This window comes from Taudactylus pleione, unplaced genomic scaffold, assembly GCF_031769625.1.
Source record: "Taudactylus pleione unplaced genomic scaffold, aTauple2 ptg000038l, whole genome shotgun sequence".
NCBI classification, from domain to species: Eukaryota; Metazoa; Chordata; class Amphibia; order Anura; family Myobatrachidae; genus Taudactylus; species Taudactylus pleione.
The window spans coordinates 7,085,470-7,107,110 of record NW_028284440.1 but is presented as its reverse complement, the minus strand read 5'-3'; the positions used below and the strand labels follow the sequence as shown (position 1 = coordinate 7,107,110).

Below are 21,641 nucleotides of genomic sequence, written 5' to 3'. Positions count from 1 at the left end.
ACAATGGGCTGCAGAGAGCACATTTTAAAGGAGTGTTCCCTGCTTTGTGGGACATGGGGCAAATCAGAATTTTTGGGGGGTCTAATGCCCACTGAAGCTAAATACATACATTCCCTAATGTGTTTAATGCTAGGGCAATGTATATATAATCAGGTCTGAAAATGGATCCCACTGTTTCAAATGATCAATCTTGCATTGTTTCAATGGCAGCTCCTACTGTGCATGTTTCTGCCCATTACGGTAGGCTGATTCAGCTTGCTCTCCATAGGCTGCAAGCAGCATCAGCTTTCTGGAGTTATCACATGGAACTGGCCCAGGAGCTTTCTATCACAAGATGATGTAAACTTCCATGACCAAACTCTGAAAAGTTTTGCTTTTTGGAGTTTGGTACATAGGGATCAGATCATTGGGCCTGATTCAGCATGGATCGCAATTGCGATAGCAGATGCCTTATCGCAGGCAATGCATAATAATAATGGGGACTGCGATCTGTAGTGTTAAATAGCACTCTGCCTGAGATTTCTGTGAATTCTCCTGCATTGTGGAATTAGTACATAGGGATAATTCATAGAATTAAGCAGAAACTGCTGTACTGTCGAAGTCAAATAATTGAATATGATCGCTTACAATTATTATCTGACGATCTGGTCATCGATAGACTGATGTCGAGTAAACCATGATGCTACTTTGCGTCAGTGCAATCCAATGCGCACAAATGCAAATCCACCACACACATACATTGATGCACATAACGCACACACATAAACTTATATGCGTACACATAGACGCTCACACGCGTATTAACATACATACATACAAACACTTCCTATTTCAATATACAGACGCACATATGCGAACGCATATGTATAAAATGGTTCCCATTCACAATAGTTACTAACCAGAGTTATTAAAGGTATTGTTAACTAATAATTATGATGTAATATGTACTTAAATGAGATCTAGGGTTTAGAACATAGTGGACATGTCATGTTTGGTATCATACTAAATCTCTGTTTATTTGCAGACTCCCATTCCAATTGGCAAAGGAGTCGTATCTTGCACCCGCTAGTTATGGATAATAGGGAGTTATTGCATTGAATGTTATTATCTATATGCAGTGTTGTAGCTAGTTTTAACCAGTTGTGTGGTGGGAAACAACACAATGTGACCATGTGAGGACTGAGCCATGCCCCTGATGACACCGTATGGATCAACCAATGACCAGATTATCCAGAAGCAAGAACCAATGGAAACCTGTCAACTAGTTCCTTTGTTAACGTTGAACTCTGTAAGGTATATAAGCAGTGACCCGACTCCAGTGTACAGACATCCTCTTTGATGACCACAGGCTTCTGGATTGATGACTGTATACTGGGACCAGTGCGCATGCGTATGTATCGGCTTGTACTATTATTGATTGCTTTTTACTCTAATTGTTAAATCTTTCATCGTGTTACTTTTTCTTTACAAAAATAACATTTTGTGCTTTGGAACCACATAATTGGACTGTAAAGCAATTCTTTCTTAAGCGACTTGCAGCGCTAAAAAGCGACAAGCGACTATTATGAATCAATAGTACATACATCATTTTATAAAAAATAAGCTTTATAAATAGGCTCCTTAGCATTTTAACAGATGCCTTGAAATGGACAGCTGATGGATTAGCACTGAAACATTTGACCATACACTCAGCTATAAACTCTAGCACGTCTCCTTTAACAAATTTTTTATTTTTCCTCAAGATTTGGCCTTATACTATATACCTTTATGCTATAGTAAGCTGTTGTGTAGCATATTTAAACTCTGCCACCTTGATTTTATATTGTTTGTATACTTTTCCAATTGTATGGCACAGCAGACATTTTGTGGTGCTTTATAAATAAAATAATAATAATAATAATGGGCCTCATTCTGAGTCACACGTAGCAGTGTACTGTATATTGGCAGCTGCTCATCTCTGAGTTTATGTAAATGTCACTACAAAGTTCCTACCTTGTGTACATTCATGAGGGTTCCATACAAAAGATTAACAATGAAAAGGCTGACAAACATTTGGTCGACACCAGAATGTCGATATGGCAAAAGGACGACATGACAAAAGTTACAGCACAAAAGGTCAACAGGTACAAAAGATCAATGGGTTAAAAAGGTCAAAATGCAAATAGTCGACACAGAAATGGTTGACACGTGTACTACTCGCATTAGCATAGTGTATCTTGTGTGATATTGCACTGCGTATGTGTAGAAAAGTGGGCACACATATATGATGAGCCTGTGCAGATTTGTGCAACTCTCACTCTTACGTCTATAGAGCTGGGCAGGGGGAGAGAAGGGGTATTCTAATCTAAGCTAAGTAGAGTTAGGGTGCTGCAAACACATGTAGTCATATACTACTGAGAAAGTGGATTTATTTGTAGGTGCTTAAGGGCACGTGCAAAAAGCAGCATATGATGATGATGATGATGCTTGACAGTGAACCGCTTTTAATTGGCTGTTTGTGAGTGTTCCGCCTACATTGATTGGTGCTATCTTTATTGATCGGGCATATATAATGCTTTTGTGTGGATGTACAAGCAAATTGTTTTTATTGCTTTTTATGCTTGTATGTGAGATGGTGAGTTGTTTCTGATGTATTAGATAAGTATTATTGATGTTCCATGTTGTAAACAAAGAAAAGAAAAAAGGCTGTAAATCTAGGTCATGTATGCCTGGTATAAACATGGTGCATATGCTACTGCAGTCCATATATTGTGATAGCGTCAGATACATGCAATTGCAGCTTTTAGTAAACACAAAGTCCACCAGCATTTTTGGAGCAATTGTAGCCAAATCAGCACCATGCAAGCAGCTGGAAAGAATTACTACCTGCAATAGAGAAGTGGAAACTACCTGGTGAGTGGTATGTTCAAAAGTGTATAAAACTTTTTTTTTTTAAAGTGTGTTCAATTAAAATAAGGCGTTGCATTTTTATACCATGAAGAATTGCAGTTCTCTCAGTAACTTATCACATTTTAGCCAGGAAGCATTAATTTGAATACATTAAAATGAATGAAACTGCAAAAGGTTTAATTTTGTCTTATTGAATTTTCCTTGAAAATCAGAATTCATTGCTTATACAATGACCACATACAGGATAATGATGAGTGCATTACAATGTTTTTATTACTACAGTAGTTTGTAAATATAGAAGTTTGTCTTCTGAGCCTTTGTAACGTCTTACCAATCTGATCAGATAGACTGACACTGCTCAAATCAAAATGGATTTGTGGCACCTAGTGCCTGATACAAAGATGTACGTTATTTCCTTTGCCAATGCGATCCTGTATGCAGCTGCTGTGCGAAAAAATGCAAATGTCACAGATGTTGAGTATTGCATTGAGACACCCACCTGAGGCTTTGCAAATCCAAGCATCTGCGTACAAAGATGCAGCTTCGGTCTCAGATCATTCGATTATCACAATTCTGAGTAACCTTAAGGCTATTTAGAATGGGGATACAGTCAGTATTTTGGCGTCAGCGATGCCAGCACTGATGTTACTGGGCAGTGGAATCCCAATGCCTATCACCATCCCAGTGCCGACATCCCGACCGCTGGGATACCGAAGGTAAGTAGCGGGGTGGGGGGGAGGGTTAGGTTCTAGAGCAGGGGTGGGGAACCTTTTTTCTGTCGAGGGCCATTTTGATATATATATAACATTATTCGTGGGCCTGGTGCAGGCCACGCCCCTCTGTGTAAAGTCACATGGGGGCTAGGCCACAATCGCCAGTGAATATAGCAATGCCCGGATCATCCTGAGGGCAGCGGTGGGACTGTCTGAAGCATCCGAATAGTGCTCCAGGCAGCACTGCTGCATAGGTTCTGGCTGCAGGGTGCCATTCTAGCTACCCTGCTAGCCAGATGAGGCTAGCAGGAAAAAGCTCAGAGGGTCAGACCAAATGGTTATGGGGGCTTTATATGGCCCCTGGGCCTGAGGTTCCCCATCCCTGTTCTAGAGGAAGGGTTAGGCAAAAGGGGGGAGGGTTAGGTTTAGGGTGCGGGGAGGGGGAGTAAGGTTCAGGCACTAGGGAGGAGGTTAAGGTTAGGCACCAAAGAGGGAGAGTTAGAGATAGCATACCAAACAACAAGTGTCAGTATGCTAGCCCTGTTGGGATGCCGGTGTAAGGATTCAGACAGTCGGCATCCCGACTGCTGGCATCCCATACTAATTCCTCAGAATGGCTGCGAAAACTGAGAAAGTCGCTTACGTACATAAATATTGGCATTGCATACATTGTCTATAAATTCGATAATAGGGTTCAACCAAAATATTATTAAGTTCAGGAACACCTCCAAATTGTGCTGATTTTGGCAGGACAAAGCCAATTTTCAGACCTCCAAAGGGGAGGAGCTTACATGAAAATGTGTGTTGTATGATCCAAATGTGAGAGTTTCAATGCAGATTGGGAAGGCTTTGGTAAGATCGGGATTGAGCCTATTTCATTCCTGATTTTGCATGACTATATGTTGAGAGGGATGAAAATGTAATTATTTTGTTGCATGGAAAGTTTTTCATCTATAGAGTCTATCTGTATATATCTAAAACATTTAAATATGAAGAAATTTCCCAATAAGCTAGTCAAAAATACACATAATAGAAATTAATAGAGATAATTACAAAGATGTATCCAATATGGAGCTATGCAAATCAATAACTCAAAGTACTTGGACAAAAATAAGTGTAGCAACTTAAAAATCAATGCCTGTCCTTGAGTGGTGGCGATCCCTGAGTTGTATCTGCTAGAACTGTCAAAGATCCAGCAAGTGATCACCAGGCTATTAACAATTCTCTAAAACTTGACAGAGCCGGGCATGTTTTCTTTTGGGAGAAACTGGGCAAAAAATTCAGCAATATAACACCTAAGTACAAAAAAGTCATAAAGTAGCATAAAGTAGTAGGTGTAAGTAAAGGCTAGCAGTATTTTTTATAAAAAATCATAACATTTAGGAATGAATGCAAATCCATTGTTTAAATGGAAAAAAATCTGATTTAACAATAATGGCTGAAGTGTTTTTAGACCTCATGTAGTTAGACCATGGGGTAGATTTACTAAAGCTTCTGAAAATTAAATGTGGTGGCATTACCCATAGCAACAAGAGTCTACAGTAGCTGTCATTTCTATATTGCATTCTAGAAAATGGTAGACATAATTTGATTGGTTGCTCTGGGCAACACCACCACTTTAGTGAATCTACCCCCATGTGTTTTTCTAGCTACGTACAGTAGCCCTGTTTCTGGCACTGAACATAGAGATGAAATATTGCAACTACTTTGATGCAATTATGTTACAACTCTTCATCTATGCATTTTAATACCTATCCTGTGATGCCCAGCATGTTAGTAAATTTGAAAAAATTATACATTAATGCAGTCCAAACATGAAGGCTTAACAATGTTGTAATTTGAAAACAAGTTACCTATATTGATTTATTTTTCCTTTAATAGACATCAAACAGCAAAAATGTAACACATTTTCTTAGAAAATATGACGTTTGCCAAAGTTTAATTACAGCTTTATACGTATGTGTCTACTTGCAAATAAACAAATAAAATAAACAGAATTACCAAAGCAAGAGATGGAAAGTAGCTATTTTACTACCCAAACACCTCTAATACTGCAGACTTGTTAGTAAACATTTCATTTGGCTAATTTCCTAGTACCTGTTTACACCATTTTAAAGTAACTGTTAAACCAACAAAACATAATCATTTTAAATACTGGATTACACATGTTTCAGTGTGTATTATTGGTTCATAAAATATATATATATCAAAATATATTATCTCCATTATCTTTTTTTATGTTGTGCTTGCCAATATGTGAATTGATGTAGTAAACTTCATTAAAATGTTAAGCAAATACAGAACAGTATATCACTAGAGAAAAAGAATACTAACTAGTATAACACTGTATAAAGAAAATGCAAAACATTGAAAATATACATTTGTTTTCCCTTACCTAATTTTGGCAAGGAATATGCAACCTTGAAATAATCTTCATAGAATTCCAGAAGTCTTTTTGTGATATTAAGTGCATAGTCCCCTGATCCTCTTCTGACTGCGTCAGGTCGTGCATATAATCTAACCTGAAAAGAAATGACACCACCAGTTTAGTAAACTTTTTACTCCTTGCCTGATATGTAACAGTAGCAGAAACTAGTATGCTGAGACATTTATGTGAATGGCAGCTTTGCTGTTATTAGAACCAGTATGATTCCTCCCACACAACATTGTAATAAAATTCTTTTTTCCTCAGTTTCAAAAATGATTTATGCCATTTTACAGTCAAGAACATATTTCAAAGGAATTATTCACATGTGTTAGCAAAAGATATGATGCTACACTGGATTAGCAAAATGGATGTCAATTTTATATGCAGGTAGGGTGCACTGGAACACTCAAAACGAAGGAATTTATTACTGTGCTTTTCCCCCTAATGCTTGAAAATAATAGTTGTCAGGAGAGAAAACTACTGCACAACCTTTGTGATATTTTCCCGAAGCATTTTATGCTTACAGAGCAACACTCTGCCAACAACAAACCATCAATAAACTTGTTTACATTTCTGTATTATCTCACCAGAAAATTAGCATACTTGTTGTGCACACTAGTAAATATTTATTTTTTCTGCATTTTGGTTTTTACTTAAACCTTATTACAAAAATCATTTCCTAAAATAAAATGATTAACAATTCATACAGCACTGATATAAGATTGCACATAGGGGTCTATTTATGATGTTAATTATTGGACCCTGATAATTAACATTCTAACTCAATGCGAGTACTGGAGCAATTCATCATTGCTCCGGTGCGAAGACAGCTGATCCGAAAATGAGCTGTCTCCGCGAAGTGTTTCACTGCTCCAAATCTTTTCACTGCTCCTTTCGGAGCAGTGACACTAGTAGGCATGCGTGACAAATAAGTCATGCATGCGCACAAGAGTCTCGACGTACAGCAGAAGGAGCCGTACACTCGCCATCTGAAAATGGCGAATGCTCCTGCACTCAAGCTCCGAGAATTTGGTATTTTTGGAACTTGATGAATTCTGTTCCCATAATAGTGTATGGGGACAGCAGGCCATTCCGTGAGCGGATGGTATGCAGGAGATATCTGTGATATCTCCTGCTTTACTCTCTTGATGAATGGCCTGATAAATTAATATCTTCAATTGCAGGTGAAAATGTTCATTTTCACATGCTTTTGTAAAAATTAAGAAATGATGAATAAGCTCCATAGTCACAAGCCAAAATAAATAACAGCTTTATATTCCAAGAACAATGTTTCTAAATAAAAGTAGTTTATAGTCTAGAAGGGAGAAAGTATCAATACATGAACACTATGGGACAAATGTAATAGGGTAAGAGTTTAGAAAATGTGAGAGGTTAGCAGTGATCTCTCACACTTTTAAAACTTGTCCAATGTAATAGAGTCTGAGAACATTCAAACTCACATGTTTTTAGGCCAAAAAAACTCTCACAATTTAAACTCTCAACCAGATGTTTTCCCATATTGAAGATAAAACTCGACCAATGTAACAGTTTACTGCTAAACGCACACCCTATTACATTTGGCCCTATGGGTTTGATGTATTAAGCAGTGATAAGAGTGGAGAAGTTGCCTATAGCAACAAATCAGCTTTGATGAAGCATTCATCAAGTACTTGTTATAAAATGATAGGCAGATGCTTATTGTTTGCTATGATCCACTTCTCATTCTTTTCACTGCTTGATACATCGACCTCTACTTTTACACCTGTTATGACAACTGGCAGAAATTCTGTGGGTGCACAGAGCTGAGTGGAACACAGTTCCCAGCCCCACCTTCCAATGCTTCCCTTCTGCCCCCAGACACCCAAAGCTCTACACAGGTCCTTATTCCACATGTGCAGTTGGTGGGCAGAGAAGTTACAATGGTTTTGCTTGGCCCATACCTAAATTTTGTCATAGGGGCCTGTTTCACCCCTGGCTATGGCTACTAATTATTGTTACTACTGTCTTCATATTATGTGTATATTGGAGGATCAAATTAAAACACTGGATTTAGGTTCTCTCACCAAGTAAGTTACATTAAAACTCTAAAACAAAAGCTCTGTAATTGTAAAACCCTTTTCCCATCCATAGTTATGTGATAAGTGATATTAACAGATTCAATTTAATACTGCATTCCTGGTAGGATTTGCGGTTAGCAAATCATCTTGGTGGTAGTTCCCATTCTTAGTGTTACTGGGATACTGCATCATGTCCTGTCCTTTTTCTGGCTTTTTGCAAGTAGCTGGAAATCCTGTCTTGTCTGTGTCCATTCATGGCCTGTCATTCATGTCTGTCTGTGTGTTGTTTCATGTGTTCACTAATTAACTAGCTCTCTCTGCAGAGCTCAGGTGCACACATGCCTTTGATTAGGAAGTGCTCTCTCCAGGAATTGGTTCTGATTGGACCCTGCTTCCTTTAAGTTTCAGCCAGCCTTTCACTTCACTGCCGGTTATATTGCCTGACATCTGGAGAGTGTTTGTGCTCAGAAGTCTGAATCCTTTGCCGGTCTTACCTTGTTCCACAGTTCCTGTATGCTGAGTTATTCTTCCAGTATCCTGCACCTGTCTGCCTGTTTAGGATTAGCCTGTGGACTATACCCTGCTACTGCCTGTGAACTTTCATTCCAGAGTCCAGCCTAGCTGTGTCAGTCTGCTTCCAGCCTGTGATCCTGTCGTGCCAGAGTTCATCTGTCTGCCATATTGCTCCAGACACACCTCACTCTGCATCTCATCTCGGCTCTCAAGCTGCATCTCGGCTGTCATAGCCACACCAAGTAGCATTCATCTAGCAGCCCCCACGCTGCCAACATTCATCATACGGCTTTTTAGCCGCTCCAGCCAGCTCCAGCACCGCAACATCGGCACAAGTACTGCACCTTCGCCACAACATGGGCACAGTTGCCGCACCATTGGCTCTCAAAGCCATTTCCAATCCCTAGTCTGTTTACCTACGGCTATTGCCGCAACATCGGCACCATCGCCACAACATTGGCACTATAGCCACACCACGGTCCACAAGGCCGCACCTTGAACTTGTTGCTTCAGCCACTGGTCCTGCCACTTTGTTGTTCATTGTCTGTCTAGTATTAGCTTGTGTTTTGTCTGTCTAGTTCTTGTATGTATCTTGTCTGTCCAATCCTTGTTTTGTTTTTCTGTCACTCTTGTCGTAGTCCTTTCTTGTCTAGTCTTGTCTTGATATCCTGCAGTATCGAGTCCTGGTCATTCCTGCTGTGCTGCCTGCTTAGGTTGTCCTCTCGCTTCTTGCCTGACTACCCAGCTGCACCATTGTCCCTAGACCTATCATCTGCCGCTGCTAGGGTATCCTGTCACTCACGTCAGTCCCTGTACTCATCATTTGCAGCCTCACTCCAGCTAGTAACAGTACAGGAAGCACTGCCACTCCTCAGCAGTCCTGCAGTCTATCATTGGTTGTGTAAGCCTCTACTGCTGGAGGCGTAAATCCAGGCGGCTACCTAAGTACCAATGTGTAAATAAAGCACTAAGGGAACAGCGGGTGGCTGTTATTGGTAGATGATCCTCTCCCTGGCTCTAGAGGTCTTAAACAACTGTGCGAGTATCGTAACAATTCCTGGACTTTACAATGTTCTCCCTCCTCTGTTCAAGCCCCCACTGAAACCAGTAAAAGGTGGGAATGGGGAAAAAGCAGAAGGACCAATCACAAGCCACAATCAAGAGATCACTGATAAAGTCCAGGTGCTCATGCTAGTATGCTAAGAAAATATATTTTGGAAGCCAGTATAAAAGCTATCGGGTAGCATTATACATTGTGGAAGAAAAACATTTATTTTTGTACATTATATATAAATGTCTTAAGTCAGCATTGTGGTATATAGTATAGCTTTATTAAAGGATCATTAAGCCTATAATGCATGCTGCCATAAATAAAGGCACTATTAATAACATTTACACATATGTATTAGTAGAAGTTTTCATTTTTTTGACAGACCTTGAAGATTAAATGTTTTTTGTTTTTGATTGCTATAGAGCTGAGTGGAAGCTATTGTTCATTTTTATTGATATTATTTAACCACAGACACCCTTTCCCAGTAAATGCTAGTAATTCTCCTCTATTTCTAGAACTTCTACAATCAGCACAAACTGACTTGTTAGCTTCTGTTATATTAAGTATGTATATTCTAAATTTTGGAATGTGTGCACCCAAAATTTACCATTCTCCACTCGTGGAATTGGTGAGCATAAAAATGAGTTTGTCTATACTAACAATCATGTAGCCTTAACTATACCCAAAACATATATTGCCACTTAATTTTTAATTATAAAGTTTATTAATGGATTGTTCTAAAATTCCTAGATTCAATAAAATGCAATCAATGACACATACATCTACATTTTGGCTACATGCAAATGGCAAACTTTTTTAACATTTTGTACTTTATATGCTTTCTCTATGAGAAAGCCTTCGGCGAAAGTAGTCAGAGGTTATTCCATTGTGCCTTTCCAAGTATACTGGACTCTGATTATTCTCTTTGTATTACCTTGCATGTGGGAAGATCTGTATAATGATCTCCAATACACTGGTTGTTAGCCACAGCTGTAACAGGGGTTTAAACCTGCCCAGCTTGCAGCAGCCCTTATCTAGTTGTCTTCAGGCTCATAACATTACAGAGAACTCATGAGCTCACTTTAGTGGGGCCCCTCCTTTGGCTTTATCACCAGTTCCCACATTCACCTTGACTGCACAATGAGTTAACAAAAGTTTTTCCATTTCTTATACATATACACTGATTACTGAGAAAAGGACCCAGAGTGGATTATTATTTGCATTACTGTGACATTTCTGGGAACTGTATACTATACACAAGTCCAGTACTCCATTTACAATAAATGAGAATCTTTGGGGGGAATTCAATTCAACGCGCTATTGAATAGTGACGGGAGGGACTCCCAAAGCTATTCAATAGACTGCGCTGTTTGGCCGTGCTAAGGATTTCTTCTTGCACCCCCCTGGGGATGTGATGAGAAATCCAACCAAAGTGCTGGGTGCGTGGTTGTTTTTCTTCATAGCGCGGCGCTAACAGCCACGCACCCGGCACTTTGGTCAGAGAATGCTGATTACCGTGCCTTAACACCCTTGTTAAGGCGTGATGACCGCGATAACCAGCATTCTCCGACCACACAGCACACTGAATTGAATCGCCCCTTTTATTAGAGATGTGTGGTTCGGTTCTCCAAAAATCTGAATCCACCCGAATTTCAAGAATCTGGACAGATCAGAGTTGTGGTTCTAATATCCTGAGGAGATGCAGATAAATTACAGTTCTGATCTTCCAGCAAGTCGGAATTCGAATTTAATATCAGAATTTCAGGATTTGAATTGCAAAAATTACATGATTTTAGCTATTTTTAAATCCAGATCCAAAACCAAAACACTTGAGAGTGGTTTTGCAAAACTAAAACACGAAGATAAATCCAGATCCAAAACCAAAACACGGCTGTCAGCGCACATATCTAATCTTTAGTTATTATTTCTAATTTATTAGCACTTTTAATGATTCATATTATTGACATCAGTTGTATATAAGGAATTATAATATCATTTCAGAGACATATATGATTATATTCTATTGTTTTTATAATAAGATAAAGCGCATATTTAGAAATTAAGCAGGTAAAATTCAGTTAAAGCCATATTAATTATATAGCAATACACATATTCAGCCTCTGATTAATGTGTGAAGAGGGTGTATCCCATCATACATAAAAAAGAGATAATAACTAAAGCCACTCATAGTTTAAGCAAAATTGAACTTCATTGTCAGTCATATATTTCACATAGATAACCCCCATTGCCAACTTTATGTTGCACAGAAGTTTCCCCCCACACACACATTTCACTTGCTCCCCAAAAGCTGGAATTTATCATACACAGTTCCTTCATATAAAGTACTGGTCATACATTTTGTATTTCACTACACTACCAGTCATCCACCATTGTCAGTCATTTCATTACTTGCTTCATACTTGACTACTTTTATTGGAATGTCCAGGAGAATAACTAATTATTGTGAGTTGCTTGATGTTCCAGGGAGAGCAGCTCACCCTGGTTCTCTCTTTTGAGATCTCCTGTAGGGGATCAGCCAAATATTGGTAAGTATGACTTACTTTAGTCCCAGCAAACATCCTATCTGACCCTCAATGCTTGTTGTTCCAAAGAACCTCTCTATGGACAGTAGGTTCCCTGGTTTGAACCACATTATGGTCCCTGGAAATGTGGGTGTCTGGTAATGTAAGTCTCTACCCTAATTGAAGTTGAGAGTTAAGGTAGGATATTCTCAAATGCAAGAAAAGTACATATTTTCAAGCAAACATTCTAAAAAGAATTATAGTTTAACTTATATATTATGGTTTTATATTAGTGCTTAGCAATTGCTCCAATGATTAATGGTGATTCTTAACAAATACATTTGGAAAGATTTAAAGAAAACCTTTCACAAATGAGCAGCTGCAGGACCAGTGACAACTATTCTGGTTTGCAACACCATTATTAAATTATTTGAGATTTGAATAAAAAAAAATTGCAATTAAAAATATACATACTTTGTGAGAGATTTGTACTGAAAATATATAAACCAAAGTAGAGACAATTAGCAGAAAAACAACATTCACTAAATGAAAATATAAGGTATACAGAGATATATGTCTTCTCTGACCAAGCCAGTGAAATAATATCATGGCCGCCCAATACAAGACATACCATTTTGAAAATGAGACAACCTGTCTAAGGGTACCCCTTTATTTATTGATGGAAAGATGGGGTGATCTGGTCTTTAGAACTCCCCATCTCCGGACTTAATGATTTCTGTAGTATGAAGTGTTATTGTCTGAAGTTCCCCAGAAAAGATCTACTACAGAGACATATTGTTTGATGGGGCTTCCCGCTTTCAAATTAGTCATGGTTCTGAAATCCTGAGGCGATCCGGACAGATCCAAGTCGTGGTTCTGATCTTCCTGCAGTTCAGAATATAGATTTTATATCTGAATTGTGGATTTTGGATGGCAAAAATTACATGATTTTAGCTGTTTTAAAAAAACGTTTTTTTTTCTAAAAATCCAGATCCAAAACCAAAACACTTGAGGGTTGTGCTGCAAAACCAAAACATGAAGATGCATCCAGATCCAAAACCAAACATGGGACTCAGCGCACATCATTTGTTACGCTCATTCCAGTCATCTGAAAACCATTCTGAATAGTGCACCAGTGCTTTGTTCCCACTGGTGGGTGTGTAACCTTCAAACATCCTCTCTTATGGGTATGTAGCACATGTGTAAAACAAAAATGTCTAAATGAATACAGTGCCTGAGTAACATGTGTCTCTAAGATATGGTAATGTTTTCACTTGCTTAAGATATGTGGTTCTGGGCCTCACCTGTAAAACTGCAATGATAAAGCATATGATTAATATGTGCAGATTGACCTTAAACTTGTAAAAATAAACTTTAAAATAAAATTTTGTATACATTTTTTTCTGTATTATATAAAAGATGTACATGAGAACCTAAAATACTTCTTACATTATATTATCTAAGCAAAAATGCAGAGATTAAATATACAGTACAGTAGCACTGAGTTATTTACAGCATTGTATATGCATATTTATGTGTCTGTGATCATGACTGGCATATAGAGAAATACTTCAAGCCTTCAAAACATACAATAAAAAATATATGCTACAATCCTATATATTACATGTCAAAGAAAAGATGCTTGTTGTGTTAGTCAAATATCACCTTTAGTGGTTAGGAGGTACTGTATATATTACAGTTTGGCAACATCAAGATCTCTCCTTCTCTGTAAGCTATTTTGATGTTAATTATTTTAAACAGGTTTAGATTAAAAGCACTGATATACTAATCATCTGTCCAAAGATATGAGCAATTAATAAGACATTTGTTATTTCAGTTTCTTATTTTAATTTTAATTCTGTTAGATATTCCACCAGGAACTGCCTGTATGCTAGTTCATTTACTATTTTCCCCCTAGAATGCACATTTTATTTCTAGAATTTTTAATCTAAATATTTTGTTTACTACCATATAAAAATATCTTTGTTAGAACAAATAAGAGATTAAGCGATATGAGCATCTTCTTACCCAGATGTATTACAGAAGAGTGAAAGAGACAAGTGGTGCTATCCACAATACTGACTGTTTTTCAGAGCTGTTAGCATAGACTAATTCAGCAATTCAAATGCTACTGTAAGTCTGAAATCTCCACAGTTCTGAGCTGTATATTGTAACGATTATGAAAATGTTGGAAATATGTATGTACAGGTACGTGGTATGGCAGAGTTATGTACACACCAGCGGATGCCTTATAACTACAGACAGCCCCGTTGTTTAATCTGTTGAATTGTTTATTTGGAGATATGTGATGTACAGCCATACTCACTGTGATGCACACTGGTTAAGATAGAGCGGGGTTTGATACACCTCACCAGCTGGGGAGTGTATACTGTAATCAGGTAGCAGTGCAGGATGCTGGAATGTTAAGCATTTCAGGTCTCTAATGGAGCTAAATGGGAGATGTCCATCTCCCACTGTGTCACTCTTACACAGTAACAAGATGTGCTGCACATGTGCAGTACAGACCTCGGAGGCCATCTTGTATCAGAGAATATGGGTAGCACTGTTGAATCTCCTTTGGGGGAAAACCCTAAGGGATATTACATAGAATCTCAAATTTGAAGTTCCTCAATTTGAGAAAAATACATTGAGGATCTCTATAATTTAAATATTATTTAAATCATAACGTCATTAATTTGCTGGCAACCATAACTGTTCCTCATCATTAATATGTATATTGAATTAAACTTCAACTTGCTAGTACTGAGCTTTCACTTTGTGCTGTTTAGAACATGCACTATTGTAGTTATAATACATCTCAGAGTAGGTATGTGATGGTGTATTTGGTTGGCATCTGACTCACAGCTCAAAACGGAGCTAGGACATTTGTTGCTGATGATTCCATCAATGAGACTGTGGGGCAGTGGCATATTAACCGTGGGTACAGGGTGTGCAGTGCACATGAACTTCCAACCAGGGGGACACTGCTGTCCACCCTTCAACTACTCTTTTTTCACTACTGCCAATGGCCTGTCTCAAGCCTTAAATGAAGAAATCAGAATCAAACAACTATTCAGCATCTTTAGTTTTAGATAAAACTGCTACTGCACCAGTGTGACTTTGCAGCTCCACCACTCTCTCTACATCTCATGCTGCAATTAGACTCCTACATACTCCTGGACCTGCATATACGGCAGGGACTTGATGATCTGTGCATTCAAGCAATTCCTAAAGAAAGTCTGTTACATCACAGACATAAGTGTATTTTGTTGCTTTTTGGGGGTTCAAGTGAACCAATAATTATGCAGATCACCAAGGTAGGAATAGAGAAAACATTGTGTTCCCTGGGTCCAGCGGCTGAATTAAGATGAGACAAAGAAATTATTCCCAGCGCAAACCTGCTCACACATCAACCCTATAAAATAATAATTATGTCAAAAACCTTCTAGTTTAAAATTGAGAAGTGCAATAAGGTACAATAACCAACTGCTATTCCAATTGTTAGGAGTGAAAGATATGAAATAGAGTCAGCATTAACATATGTCCAATATTTATTGACAAGACATTCAATTCACAAAGCCATAACAATATACTAAAATTAATTCAATTAAAACACTGTAATCAATTGCCTAATTCCAAGCACGAAATTTTAAATAATCATGGTAATATGGATAAAGATGTCTCATATACAAATAGGGTGCCGTTTGGAACAGTTAATTCATTCGCAGTACATATAGATGCTAATAATGCCTAATACCGGTAGAAAGAATTAGAATATCTATATCCGAAAGACCCCATTATACCTGTATACTATCTTCTTCCCAAGATACACAAGGACCCCAGGAACCCGCCGGGAAGACCGATAGTTTCAGGCATAGGTTCAGTAACAGCCAAAATATCAGGCTATGTCGATACATTCCTACAACCAGTAGTGATTAAACAGCAGGGACATTTGAGAGATACAACGCAAATTCAAAATATCTTGAAAAATGTTGTTTGGGAAGAAGATTTTTTGTTGGTAACATATGATATAAAATCACTATACACATGTATAGACCATACAATAGGATGTCAAAATGTAAGAAATAAATTAGTAGATGATTCAGGCTTAATAACCTCACAAATAGATTTCATTATGGAAGCAATAGACTACATCTTAAGACATAACTATTTTTGGTTTAACGGTAAATTTTACCTTAAAAAAAAGGTACAGCTATGGGCACAAAGTTTGAGCCATCTTATGCCAACCTTTTTTGTGGCACAGTGGGAACAAGAAAATATATGGGGAAATGAAAAATACAGAGAAAACCTTAAATTATGGGCCCGCTATATAGACGACATCATTATCATCTGGAAGGGCACAGAAGAAGAACTTTCATGAACATTCTGAACAACAATAAAATCAATCTGGAGTTTACCATGGAAAGCAGTAATAGTAGTATCAATTTTGTAGATCTGACTATTTTCATCAATAATAATATAGTGGAAACAAAGACATATTCAAAACCTACTGATGCTAACAGCTTTTTACATGCTTTTAGTAGCCATCATCCGAAATGGATATCTAACATCCCAGGAGGGCAGTTCAGAAGAACGAGAAGGAACTGCTCGAGGAAGGTGGACTATATAGAACAATCCAAGATTTTGGAAATACAATTTTTGGAACAGAACTATCCTAAAGAAAAATTAGAGGAAGCACGAAAGAAAGCAGAAATTCTGGACCGTAATGATCTTTTACTCTATAGAGATTGCCAAGAGAATACACAAGACCAACCCCTATTCATTTCAACATACTCAGCTCAGAGCAACCTGTTGGAAAGAAGCTTGCGGAAACACTGGCATATTCTTTTAGCGGATGACGAATTGAAAGAAATTCTACTGAAAAGACCTAGGGTAGTCTACCGTAGAGCACCAACGTTAAAATCAACTCTGGTCAGAAGCTACTATAAGACACAAAATAAGAATATGGATAGAGGAATAGGGAACACCTGGCTAAATCCAGATATGAAAGGATTTTTTTAGATGCGAGTCATGCACAGCATGTAAAAAAACAAAAAAAAGAAGAACACAAAAACTGATTAAGGAAGTAACATCTTTTACGAATGCAAATAAATATAAAATAAAGGAGTTCATAACATGCAGTACAAAGGGGGTTATTTATTTATTAACCTGCCATTGTGGCCTACAGTATGTGGGAATGACCAAAAGGAAAATACACACGAGAATTCAAGAACATCTATGCAATATCCATAACCGGAAGGATAACCACAGTATTCCTGTTCATTTTCTGGAGAAACGTAATAGTGATCCATCAAATCTTCAGTTTACAGGTTTAAAAATAGTAACTGCAAACTGGAGAGGTACAAAAATAGAAAAAGCATTGGCGAAAAAAGAAGCTGAAATGATATATACCATGGGAACAAGACACCCAAGAGGTTTAAATATAGATTTAGAAATTACTTCATTTCTTAAGGAATGACCACCAATTAGTTCCTCTTATATTGGCCAGTATTCCTATAGACCCTATAAGTTTTTTACCCTTCTTAAGATTTATTGATTCATTTTAATATTTTATTACATTGATAGGTTCATTGATTATTCATGTATCTATTCTATTCTAATTCAATTCATTAATAATTTAGTCCTCCTAACCCTTCTTTTTATTCTTTTATTCTTTCTTCTTTCTTTTTTCCTTTTTTCTTTTCTCTGTGAAACTCACTATATCCATCAATATTTGTAATTTTTCCTTTCCCCCTCTCCCTTCTTCCTCCCTTTCCCTCTTTTCTCACTTCTAATTAGTGTACTAGTCCATTTTCCAATATATCAAATTTATTTAATATACTCTGTTTCTATCCCATATATACATGAAATGATTATTATTCATCTATAGGGTTTACATGGGCTATCCCATATGTACCAATTAATCCATCACCATTTACTATTCAATATCATGTTACAAGACATTTTATATTGTATTATGTTATAGGTTATATGTTGTCTGTGTGTCTTGCTCTTAAATGAGGTACAAGTCATGCTTGGAATATTTGAATGGTAACTCTTATGACATGCCTCCCCAGAAGGTAAGAATCTGGCATTTAAGGCAAGTACTAAAGTTTTGTTGATGAGCTGTTGGAGCGTGGAATTACAAACATCTGTCACAATTAAGAGACCGCTATATAAAGCTGGACGGAGGAAGAGATCGATCACCTCTGCACTCCTGAGGAAGCCTGTGATCAGGTGAAACGTTGAGGAGGAGAACCACATCGATCCCGCTTCCACCACCCCGATAGACCGGCACGTCTAGCGAACGGAGAAATGGGTAAGTCTGCCGGCAGACATCTCTATTTACTGCCAAAAGCGGATCACCCATACTGTGCACAGATACCTAAAGCCAAGTAAGGAATCACGCACTGCAACAAACTGTGCTTACATCTCCCACTGACGGAGGGTACCTTTTAAAAGCCAGTTTGGCTCACAGGGTTAAGACTGGACATAATCGCGGACTCGAGAAGAGTACCCCATGCCGCAGTTTAACAAGGGTTATTAGACTCAGAAAAATAGGCTGAACATTCACTTGACTACGAGGATTCATCCAGCAGTTTCAAATGGGCTGTTGGTGACTATTGCTAAATACACAATATAATACACAGCCACTGTTTGCCTATCCATTATAACGGGGTAAGGTTAACACTAATAGCATACTTCCCTGCCATCTGGAGGATGGCATATCTAAACAGATTTTTTTGGATGCAACCATCACCATTTGCTAATATTTTTTAATATCTTTTAAGATTTTGAGGCAAATCAAGAAGACTATTTAGCTTATTTATTTTGTTTGTTTGTGGGCATTTGTCTTATGTTGTATACCGGTATTAGGCATTTTTAGCATCTATATGTACTGCGAATAAATTAACTGTTCCAAACGGCACCCTATTTGTATATAAGACATCTTTATCCATATTACCTTGATTATTTTAAATTTCATGCTTGGAATTAGGCAATTGATTACAGCCTTTTAATTGAATTAATTTTAGTATATTGTTATGGCTTTGTGAATTGAATGTCTTGTCAATAAATTTTGGACATATGTTAATGCTGACTCTATTTCATATATTTCACTCCAAACAATTGGAATAGCAGTCAGTTATTGTACCTTATTGCACTTCTCAATTTTAAACTAGAAGGTTTTTGACATAATTATTATTTTATAGGGTTGATGTGTGAGCAGGTTTGCGCTGGGAATAATTTCTTTGTCTCGTTCTATATTTTGGGGTTTGTAATGTCCCCATCTTAATTCATTCCATCAGCAGCAACTGCACTTCTACACATTGCCTATATGTCATAGAACTAGTGCAGTCTCCACCAAAAATTTTCCTGAATTAAGATGCTGTTCCAGCAGATCACTGAATACCTCTGTAATTTCCCACTACCTTCATACATTTTAAAAAAAATTGTGTGAGAAGATGATTATGAGGGAGGTAGACAGTGCTGATCTAAAGTGTAGCCATTTGTAAATTGGGATGAGTGTATGAGCAGACTGTTTAATCAACTGTACGACATGTTTTATTGTACTGCTGAAATAAGAGCTACCATTTAAATTTATTTTTGGAAAGGTCTATTGGACTATTTTAGTTTCCTTCAGTTATTAAGCTTTTCAACAATATGTATAATCATTATTTAAACTGAAGTATAGTTAGAAAAAAATTGGGAAAATATACAGTATTTTTTCTATCAATTTTCAAGAAAAATAATGCACAAACATCTGAAATATCTGAAAAAAAGATGCATGTAGGAAGAAAAAAGATAAAAACAAACATTTTATCGGGTCTTTAAGAGTGAATGTTTTATTACTGATTCTTATTTGTATTTTGTGTTTTTTAACATAATTATATTTTTTGATTTTTTTTCAAATTTATAATACTAAATTTTGTATTTAAGTTTTTCCACATTAGATGATATTTTACATGATTCAACAAATCATGTAAAAAATGTTCAAATCGTGAGTGTCCACTCATGATCACGATACTGATGTGCATACCCACGGGTTATCTGTCATGTCTTCAGATCTTGCCTACGGCAGGCAAGATCTGCCAATCTTGTACATGACGCACTGGAAATTGTTAAGGATGCACAATAGATCGTTGGTCAGATTAGACACTCTTTAACACCATATCATGTCCTGGAGTGCCGGTGGAGCTGCCGGGCAGAGTTCAAGGGAAATCACTCATGATATCGCATCATGAGCACATTGTCTAGTGTGTTCGCACCATTACACAACATCATACAGAACAGGACAGGACAAAAGTATTTCTTTAGATCTTTAGATCTACTACTTTTCTTGCCTAAGTATTCAAAAGTCATTTTCAATAAGTATGTGAAATAGTGATGTCATATTAAGCATCATTTATATCTTAAAATAATGAGAGTGAAAGACATTGGAACTGTCTTTATTATGCATCATCATTGTATATGTTATTTTTTGCATTATATTGATCAAAATGTGTTTCTACTGTACATTTCCCATATAAAGTGTCCCTAGATGGTAAAAAAAAGTGCCCTATTGAAAAGACACTTCAAGCCCAAATCTATTGTCTCAGAGGAAATATTAAAAAAAAAGTCCTTTCACAGTTTGAGTGAAATGCTCTGAGACTGTCCTCAATTCAGGGAATATCCTGTAAATGGGAATTTATGAAACAAAAAATATATGTATAAAAATTAGGCGCAACCAATAAAATACAATAATAACCAATTGTTAGCTATATAGCAGCTCACAATAGTAGTGCTGGAGACACTACTCAATTAAGATCAACATAAACCAAATGAGTACATATATGTATATACACCCAAGGGAGCGCTGAATTAATTGATAATAAATTTAATGCATATATAACATTACATGTAAATACATCAATAAAATTAAGTTAAAAGGTACAGTATAACCACTGATGGCTGGCAAATATTAGTCGCTTGAAATAGGTAATTCAAAGGATCCTTTGGAAATCCACTATTGGTATAGAAACTTGATTAGCAGAGCCAGTATGTTAGCATGATTTGCATCCATATAGTCTCACCACTCTTAGGGAAATCCTGAGCAAAGGCAAAGTCCCCAGATAGTACAAGTGGTAGGGCAATCTTCTGTGAATCACGTTCCTCGTCTGATAATCAGAATCACCGCTTGGCAATGTGATGACATCAGCAGCAGTGAGAGCAACACATCAGTGCCCAGATATGAGAAGAAGTCACGGCTCTTACATAAAAAAATGGAGGTTTGCATCCGTAACACCACAATGTTTAAACAGATCCATTTGTCAAGCAGCCAGTATTAAGTCCACAAACTTAACATGTTTCTCCATTATTAGACCATACAATGGTTTCCTCAGAAGATAAAATTGTGGCTCAGTCAGACCAGATATTTAAACAGTCAGTGTCCAATCACAGTAGACTGTCATTTTGCATAACAATTAATAC

General features: G+C 37.3%; 1 protein-coding gene across 1 annotated transcript in view; it reads right to left on the bottom strand.

Annotated features, from left to right (window-relative positions):
- TRHDE (thyrotropin releasing hormone degrading enzyme) overlaps positions 1-21,641 on the bottom strand; it is a 778,828-nt gene that overhangs the window by 485,935 nt on the left and 271,252 nt on the right. Inside the window, 1 exon segment of the mRNA XM_088452538.1 lies at positions 5,998-6,124. Coding sequence (XP_088308664.1) covers positions 5,998-6,124 — 127 coding nt within the window.